At 31.4% G+C, this 10,107-nt stretch overlaps 1 protein-coding gene across 1 annotated transcript; it reads right to left on the bottom strand.

The window, feature by feature from the left end:
• Window positions 1-6,688: 6,688 nt before the first annotated feature.
• LOC140823177 (uncharacterized) lies at window positions 6,689-7,907 on the bottom strand. The gene has a single exon (XM_073184364.1). It carries the CDS (start codon window positions 7,682-7,684, stop codon window positions 6,782-6,784), a length of 903 nt encoding a protein of 300 aa, XP_073040465.1. The 5' UTR covers window positions 7,685-7,907; the 3' UTR covers window positions 6,689-6,781.
• Between the last annotated feature and the right edge of the window lie 2,200 nt (window positions 7,908-10,107).

Raw genomic sequence — 10,107 nt, 5'->3', positions numbered from 1 at the left:
TGAATCAGATGACTCAGAACTGGAGTCTGCCCATTTGGATTTGCTTTCTTCAGCAATCATTGCTTTTCTATCTCTTCTGGACTTTTTGTCATTTCTCTTGTGATCTTTTCTCTTCTGGTCATCCTTCTTTGGTTTAGGACAATCAGCAATGAAGTGACCTATCTTTCCACAGTTAAAGCATCCCATATCACCAGATGGTGAATCTTTCTTGAAGTTGCGATTGGGACCCTGATAAGTTCGATGGTTCTTCTTCATAAACCTGGAGTAGCAGTAGCAGCAAGAGCTTTGGTAGGTAGACTTGAAGGCTCTTCTCCACTTCTTACTTCTAATTCGAACTCGTAAGCTTTCAGATCTGCAAACAAGTCGTGCAGTTCCAACTTGTTTAAATCTTTGTACACTCTCATAGCCATTGTTTTAACATCCCATTCTCTGGGTAAGGCTCTCATCACCTTGAGAGCTATTTCTCTGTTGCTATGCTCTTTACCCAGAGCTGTTAGCTCATTTATCAAGCTACTGAATCTTTCATCGAACTCATTTAGAGTTTCACCAGCTCTCATTTTTAGATTTTCGAACTTTTGCATTGCTGCAGACAGTTTATTTTCTTTCGTCTGCTCATTTCCCTCACATATCTGGATGAGCTTTTCCCCAATATCTTTTGCAGTAGAACACATTTTGATCTTGCTAAAAGTATTCTTGTCGAGAGTTTTATATAATATATCCTTTGCAACATTATCAAGGTTGGCCTTCTTCTTATCTTCGCTGGTCCATTCACTTCTTGATTTTTCAATCATCTGTGGTGCGCCTCCAGTAACAGCAACAGCTGTGTTAGGCTTTAATATTTTTAATGGACCATCTGTGATGACATACCACATGTCATCATCTTGTGCTGCAAGATTAGCTTGCATTCTAATCTTCCCATCATCAAAATCTTCCTTAGAGAACATAGGGATCTTGCTAAAGTGTGCCATCTGTTGTAGATTTTCACGAACAAGAATAACCTGCTCTGATACCAATTGTTGAGGATCGAAGTTGAGTTTAGAGGGGGGTGAATAAACTCTACTCGTTTTTCCTTCTCTTTGTATGAGGTACTAAAATCCTGTTAGATATAGTAGTATATCTTGTTGCGTATACCTTCACCTAGATTACAATAATACGCGCGGAAACAATCTGATGAAGTAAGTGAAAGACAATAATGACAGTAGGTAGTAGTTGTTTATGGAAGTTCGAAGATGAAATCTTCTACGTCTCCCCTTCTTCTTTTTCCAGAAGGTATAACTAAAATACTTTGGATATTACAGTACAACTCTTGTACACACCCTCTTCAGAAGGACTTACACCTGAGCCTACTGAAACTCTTAGTTACTCAACTCAAAAAGAATGTGATACACAAGGTTCTGAAAAGACTCTTTTCAGATTACAATCTCTTCCTGATAAAGTATAAGTGTTGTAAAAGATTGTGAAGAGAGTAAGAATCAGTAGCACATGATGATCTTCAAAAGATCAGATATTTGCTATGAAGCGTGTGCTACTTTTCTTTGTGTTGAACTCTAAGTAATCAAGGAATTTCGAGGTTGTCTTGTTGAGTGAAAATAGCTTTGATCCTTGAAAAGATATTATGCGTAGAGTTCATGTCGTGTAAGGGTTTGTTCCATGTATATATACGACTGAGTTCAACGATCATAAACAGAAGATGTCTTCAGATCTCTGATAGAGTCAGCTTTATTACCAAAAATGGTTTCTACAGAAAATCTATAAAACAATCAGTTCTGTTTTATACTAAACTTGGTAAAATGCATTAAATGACTCCGTATAGTATTTAATGCTGCAATTAATACTGGTACTTGGTAACCTTAACGGTAACATTTAAAGTAGTCACGTTAGACAACATCTTCTACTGATTCTGTTTTTCTATCCTTTCTACTGCTTTTGTTTTACTAGACCAGTAGCTTCTGATTTCTTGTTGTCTACTGTTTTCTTAGGAAGTGCTACTGGTCTGCTGGTTTTTATTTACATCGCCACAATTAAATTCATGTATATCAAATTATATCAATATAATTAACAAAATAAAATAACTAACCGTCTTTGTATTATTTAATAATTTCAATCGCATTAACGAACCGTGTAATCCTTTAACTTTCGATTTTCGGTCTATGTCTATCAATATGTATCAAACTTCATATTTATAGAATTTATAAGTCTATGAATTATATTATCATATCATATTATAAAATCCCTCTCAATCTCAGATATGAGATATAAAATCACTTCAAAGTTGATTATTCTCAAAAAAAGTACACATTTATTTAATACAAATTATAAATTATTTATACGAAAATTCACACATGGTCCATCCAAATACACCAACTGTTAGTATAGGACCGAGCTTTTGCTACTTTGTCAAAAATTATAACTGGTGGTAACCTTGCAACTCAACTATTTTAAATCATACATCAATACAACTACAACGTTTCGATTGCTCTACCCAACAAAAACAATTATTGATCTAACAATATTTTCTCTTTCAATAATTTCATTTCTTAGATTCAATGGGAATTGGACCCTTGACTTTGGTTCTGATACCAATTATCTGACCGATTTTCTATCATTTTATTAAAAATTATTGCTGGATGTCATGGTGCAGCTAAATCTTTTAATTAAACTGTACGGAAACACAAATACTATGTTTCGATTATTCTGTCCAGTAATGACCATTATTTCACCCAAAAGTTAAGAATTTGACACGATATTGAGTTATATTCTATCTGCGTACATACGCACCACATAATAAATAAAGATCAACGTTAACATGCAGAAAAATAAAGGCAGAAACGAATGTTAACCTCTAGCCATTGACATTGGAGTTCGATACTTGACACGAATGGTATCCTCTAGCCATTGACATTGGAGTTCGATACTTGACTGTGAAGATTCCATAGACATAAAAAATAAGAATATTTTAAACATTTATGCAAGTGTAATGATGATGTATTTATAGGGTTGTCAATCGGTCCGGGTTTTACCCAGACCCACAATGGACCCGTGTGTATGCAGTATGGGGTAGGTTTGGGCATACTAAATGGGTCATGAGGTAGGTCTCGCGTCCAATTTTTCAGACCCGTTCGGCTATGGGACGGGTCATGGGTCCTATAATACACGCCCTATATATGTGGATATAAATATTTTATAGTTTTAGTTTTATTAATTTTCATTTTTTTTTTGTAGATCACCTCAATCATACCGATCTTAGTTATTCCTATGTCAACTGTTGCATTTAAATCTGCTTTTAGCAATAGTGGAGAATAGTTGGTCCTCATCTTAATAGACTTAAATATTGCCTACCCGCTGATTTTATATTAATCTGTTTAAATTATGTTATATTAGCCAAACACGCCCCATACCCGTCCCTGGACATCTCTATATATTTCTAAATAACTACAGAGTTTAGGGATCATGTATGCCGCTATTTATAGTTGTTTTCTAACTATCATAGAGAGACTTGAGATTTGACAAATCTTGATGATATTTATCCAAGATATGGTAAATCAAATATGAAGATATTTATCATCTTAATCCTGATAATATTCTTTATGTATTTTCTATAAATATGATGTCTATCATATTTATCTTAATGGAATATATTGACCACAATTAAATTATTTTATGAAATTTAATTAAAAAAATTCTAGCATAACCCTCATTGAAAAAAAACACTATCCTAAGAATTGAATTTTTCTATATTAAATCGGCTTACATTCACCCAATTTAGTGGACAAAATTCTGGGCTGATAATATGTAGTTCATCTTACACCAAAGTCTTAAATTTTTTTTTAAAAAAATTTAAGATTCGAAATCTAATTGTAACACTCAGCTTCCCAAACTTTTTTTTTTTTAAAAAAAAAAACTTGTATCTCAAAATATGTAAGGAGTCTCTCATGAAAACATGTGAGACCCATACAATCTAATGGATCCCAGAACATAAGGTGTAATTATCTAGGAATAGCACTGACTAGTAATCTATGGCAAAAACTTATGTGAGACGATCTCACAAGTCGTATTTGTGAGACGGATCTCTTATTTGGATTATCCATGAAAAAATATTATTTTTTATGCTAAGAGTATTACTTTTTGTTGTGAATATGGGTAGGATTGACCCGTCTCGCAGATTAAGACCAGTGAGACGGTCTCACATTAGACTCACTCTTAATCTATATCTCTTTGGTGCAACTTTTTTTAAAAATCAATAAATTCTAAAATCAAATAAATCTAACAGAAAAAAAGGCAATCAAATTATCACTATATTGATCGATGAAATCGAAGTCGGATCAGATCATGGATACGATTTCGAAAATGGTAGTATATGTAGCATGCCTCTAATCCATTCTCTCAAGTAGGAACTTCCTTCATCCCCTTCAACAATGGCTCCAACATTTGCCCTGATTCAATATCATCTTGCGCCAATTCTTCATCTTTTTCCGAAAATATGTAAGATTGTAGGATTAATAATAGTAATCCAAATTTAAGTAGTATTGTAAGAAACAGAAGAAGCATTAGGGATGTCATGTTTAGGTATACAAACAAACAATCGTTCACATATCTCCTATATTTATAGTGATATTATTATACACATTTCAACTCTTTTGACTTATCTTTTGCATTAAATTTTCATTGTAAAGTGAGATTGTAATCTATCTTTACTTCACAAAGTATATTACAATCATTTATATTATATCTCTGTGACCTGGTTTAGGCCATTTAGTTAATTAAGAAATTACCTCTCTATCTATTTCCTTTTTCCTACAAGTTATTTTGGGAAAATTACTAGAAAACCTAGTGAAAAGATTTCCTTATTAGAAAAATCCCCAATAAATTTTTATTCTATTTTTGAATTAACTCATTCTGCAATTTTTCGAAACAGAAAATCTAAATTTAAAATTTTAAAATGTTTGGAAATTGTAACATCAAATTTTACTACAGTGTGTGTGTGTGTGTGTATATATAAAATCTAATAGTTCTAATAGTGTTCAAACAATTAGATTTTAAATGATAAAAGCATTCTAAAAGCAGTAATGTGAAAGACTGCATTCGACCAAGGTCCTATTTGGATTAATGAAAAAACTTGTGTGAGACGGTCTCACAGGTCGTATTTTGTGAGATTGATCTCTTATTTGTGTCATCCATGAAAAAATAGTACTTTTTGTGCTAAGAGTATTACTTTTTATTGTGAATATCGGTAGGGTTAACCCGTCTAACAGATAAAGATTATTGTTTCATAAGAGACCTACTCTTGGATTAGAAAAATTGTCGCCACTCTGCATTGAAATGAATTAGATATCAAATCATTAACTTCAAATATATCTCTCATATTTTAGATCTATTCAAATGTATTTTTGTTGTTTTAGATAATCAAGATCATTAACTTCAAATACATCTCTCGCATGTTTATATAGTTTTCATGTTAATTATGATATATTTTAAATTCATCAATAATGATATCATTTGAAATACATTTTGCTTTGTATAATTAATGTGTAAATAAGTAAGATGTGAATTTAAAATTTGATGTATTGCTTCATTATTAAGACTAAAATTATAATCGAAATCAATATATTTCATGCTCGTTTCCTCAAATACAACCTAAGAGTATTTTAAAATTTATTCTCAAAACAAAACGTTCATTTCCTCGTTGAGATGCGGATGATCGATGGAGGAAACCTCCTGATCCATCTGTGAAGTGCAATGTCGATGCGGCATTGTCTAACGAACATCAAGTTGTTGGCTTCAGTGTTGTGGTGTGAGACTCGGCAGGGGATTTATGGTGAGCAAAACAAGTGTGAATTACGGAGTGTTTGAAGTTAAGGAAGCAGAAGCACTTGCCATCCTTGACGTTATCGCATGGACAACCTCTCTTGAACTCCATGACATTATATTTGAAACCAACTCAAAGATGGTGGTAAATGTGATCACCTCAATGACTGCTGATCGCACAGAGTTTGGCTCAATTATATCCAATTGTCGTAAATTTATCGACGCACATCCTTCATTCAAAATTCAACATGTTAGAAGACAAGCAAATATGGCGGCTAATTCTCTTGCTCGAGCGACCACATCTTATGCAAATTCTTTTATTACGGTCATCCTCTAAATATATTATATAATTTTTTTTCCCACGATTGTGAGGACAATATATTTGATAAATGACATTCTCATTTTTAAAAAAAAAACGTTATATTCAAATAAAATCCATCCATCCAACAAGGATTATTATATATGTTGATATATTTACATATAATTTATTAAGTAAATAATTTTTTAAATAATTTTAAAAATATGCACGCACACACACACACGAAAGGAGAAGGAAATCATTTTTTATTTTTATTTATTTATTTATTTATTTTGATATATTGGGGGTGGAGGATATGAACCTAATACATTTTTTTAACCTAATTTCCTAAATGGGCGAGATCATGCCTTCAGGCTTCAAGGGAAGATGTTTTTTGCAACAATTATATATATATATATATATATATATATATATATATATATATATAACAGTAAAAACGTCATTATTTTAAAAGAGATCAAATTTCTAAAAATTTACTTCTTTCATTGAGTAATGAACCAAAAAAAACTTACCGATCATGATTGTCCATTGATTTCCTTAATTACTCCATGAGTTTCTGCCTTTTATTACATACAACAGTCACGCAAAATCAATATTCATAATCCGAAAATCAACACTTGTAACGCAAAAAATCAAATGTCTGTTTTAAACAAATTTTCACATGTTTTTACAAGCATATATCATCAACGAAAACTCGACCTTGTCTTGATCTTTCAGCACCATCTTCTCCTCCATCCACAATCTGTTATCCACCCCACTTCTTGTCCTGAACATGAACACTGCGTATCCCTGCCCCGAATTGTGGATCCAATCATGAACATCCCACATCAAATCCACCAGCAAACCATCCAAGAAAATTGTCTGATTTCCTCTGAAATTCCATTGCAGCCGGTCCACTCGAGTAACCATTTTTTTATCAACGCAAACCGATAGGACCGGATACTTGAGCCCTTGATCTTCTCCGCTGCAACGTATCAAGATATCATGTGGAACACCAGTTTCTGAGAATTGAACCTTAGTTGAATAAAGGGTACTGCCTGAAAAATGTTCTTGGCGTGAAAGTAGTGAGAATTTAGCAATTCTTGTCCCGGTTTTCAGCTTTCTCGCCATGGTTTCGTCGACCATGTCTCCAAGAATCAGGCCAAGTTCTGTACCAAACATGATCAATACATAATATCCATCCATAGGCTCCGGGCCTGTTTGGTACTGTGCCGTCGAAAGATCCCAAAAAACTTCGACTTTAGAATCAGTGAACTCCATTGATTTGCTACCTTTCAGCTTCCGGAATAACCTCGAATTCGTGTTGAGTTTGAAGGAGCTTGAATAATCGTCACCTAAAGTTATGTTAAGCCCTTGAGATAAGGCGTTCTTGCACCACGATACTGTGATCAAAACCTGCTTCCGAGTGGAGAGAACCGTTCTGTAGAAACAAGTTACGGAATCTTGAGTTGACGGGATCCGAGAGGGAGAGGTAGTAGAATTATTTGAGCGGTTTGATGAACAAGAACTGTCAGATAGTCTTACTGCATTTTCCCCGAAACAAGACGCGAAATCTCTCATTCTTGTGCAGGAGAAATAATTCTAGATTTCAGGGGAGAAGATTCGGAGAAAAAAAGTTATGAGAAATCCAATTTTCTGACTGCCAAATTAAACGAACTGCATTAAACAAGATTCCTTTCTCTCGCGTTTCCCCTTCCTATTTCACCTTAAAACTTCCATCGTGTGATAGAAGGACAGGACATAATTTTGAGATTTCAATATTTTCTTGGTTCATTTGAGTACGAGATCGTATGGGGAGGAAGAACGCAGCAATATAACGGCAGTATTTATGGTAAAGATATAATGACAGCAAGTTCAAGACTTCCATTGGTCAACGATCATTCTAAGGAAAATCTCACTCACTTTTAAAGTTTTTTTAATGTTAATAAGGAAACTCAGAAGACATTAAATATATATGCTCCATAAATTCTATTTTGATCTCGTTTAAGTAATTAATATATCAATTTATATTTCTAATTATATAACTATACATTTAATTGATCGATATTAAATAGTTTAATAAGAAATTCAATATTTATATAATTATAGAAATATATTATTTAATTAAAATTTTTGTGTTATTAAACCGATTTTAGATAAATCTATCAAAGTTTTATAATGGGATTTAAAAAGAAAAGTAAATTTTTTTGAGTTATTTAGATAATTAGATGTAAAAACTTTTTAATGAATTTTCACGAAAATTATATATCACAATAAAAGAAGATACAATTGCTACAAAGGCCAATTCAATATTAGACAAAAACTTGTGTGAGACGATTTCAGATGTCGTATTTTGTGAGACATGTTTCTTATTTGGGTTATCCATAAAAAAATATTAATTTTTATGCTAAGAGTATTACTTTTTATTGTGAATATCGGTATGATTGATCTGTCTCACAGATAAAAATTCGTGAGTCTGTCTCACAAGTGACATACTCCCAATATTAATGACATTCCAACAACTCATTGAAATCGAACTAATCCATCACCACTTATATTTTAAATTTATAATCAAACAATTATATATCTTTATAATAAAATCAACAACAACAAAACTACCACCAACACCAACCACAATAACAACAACAATAATAATAAATTAAAACAATAATTAGTTGAGAAAATAACCAAATTGGTATTTTAATTTGCCTATTTTGGTTTTTAATATTCTCTTCTTTAGCTTTTATTCCTGTTTATGTATTTCGTCTTAATATTTGTGTGATATCTAAAAATGCTTATGTGGTATTAAAAACTATAACATAACACTGAAAAATACTGATATGACGTCAGAAAAAAATTGGACCGTAAGCTAAAATAAACCAACTTATAAGATCAAAAGTTAATTTTAATTTCTTAAGGAAATAAAACTCAAAGTAGATCAACTTAGATGACATTGTAGTAACTTTCTCTCATTAGTTCAAAATGAATGTAATGATTTCATAATGCAAGTGTTCATTGAGGCCAAATACTAATAAATTTAAAAACGTGGGAGCAACAATCATTTTTTTGTTGTTTAAACTAAAATATTTCATTTTCATCACTATAAACTGTAATATAATATGATAAATTTTAACATGATATGTCTGGAATTTTCCTTTCTCAAAGTTTATCTTTAATTTCAACCAATATAATTTCAAAATATAAATATTATTTAAATAGATTTTTTTTTTATTTTCTTACCAAATATTATATTAAATTAATTGTCCCATTTCATTGTTATTCTTATTATTTTTCCTTAAAATTATAATGACTACTTGTAATTTTATGTAGGTACTTGGTAGTAGACATTATGTAGGGGACGTGGGTGCCACCAATCACCCGAATATATGATTCTATATATATATATATATATAAAAAATCAATTAGTTTTTTTTAAAAGGTTAATCGCACTCAGAAAATTATAAGAATCAAGTTATAAATATAATAATAAGTAACATTAACATAGAAGACATAATCAAATATAAAATTTTATTGGGCAGATTTTTTATATAGATATAAAATATTTTAAATCAGATTTCATATAATATAAACAAAATAATTGAAAATCAATACAACAGTTTCAAATAAATATAAAAAATAAGTGCAAGCCAGATGCTGTTCCATATTATAATCATAAAAATTGAGGGTCGTCAAAAGTTCCAACTTTAATTACTACATAATCGAAACATAAATACAAATAAGTGTAATTTATTCCAATGAAATAAATACTATCTTAATTGCAACATTCGTTTTTTCAATAACATTATTTTGTCATGAAATGATATCTTATGATATTTCATCACTAAAAATGTTTCGTTGTGTCGTGATGAATATAAGAATTATGTCTGTTGGATAGAGAAATCGAAATGTATCTCTCGAGCTACTGTAAGATTAAAATGATTTGAACTACACTATTACAACTAGCTATATAGTTTGGAAAAACGGTAAATGTTCGATCATACAAT

The sequence above is a fragment of the Primulina eburnea genome, chromosome 2 (assembly GCF_022965805.1).
Source record: "Primulina eburnea isolate SZY01 chromosome 2, ASM2296580v1, whole genome shotgun sequence".
Lineage (NCBI taxonomy): Eukaryota > Viridiplantae > Streptophyta > Magnoliopsida > Lamiales > Gesneriaceae > Primulina > Primulina eburnea.
Note: the sequence above shows the minus strand (reverse complement) of the source record. Positions and strands in the feature narration are given on the sequence as shown.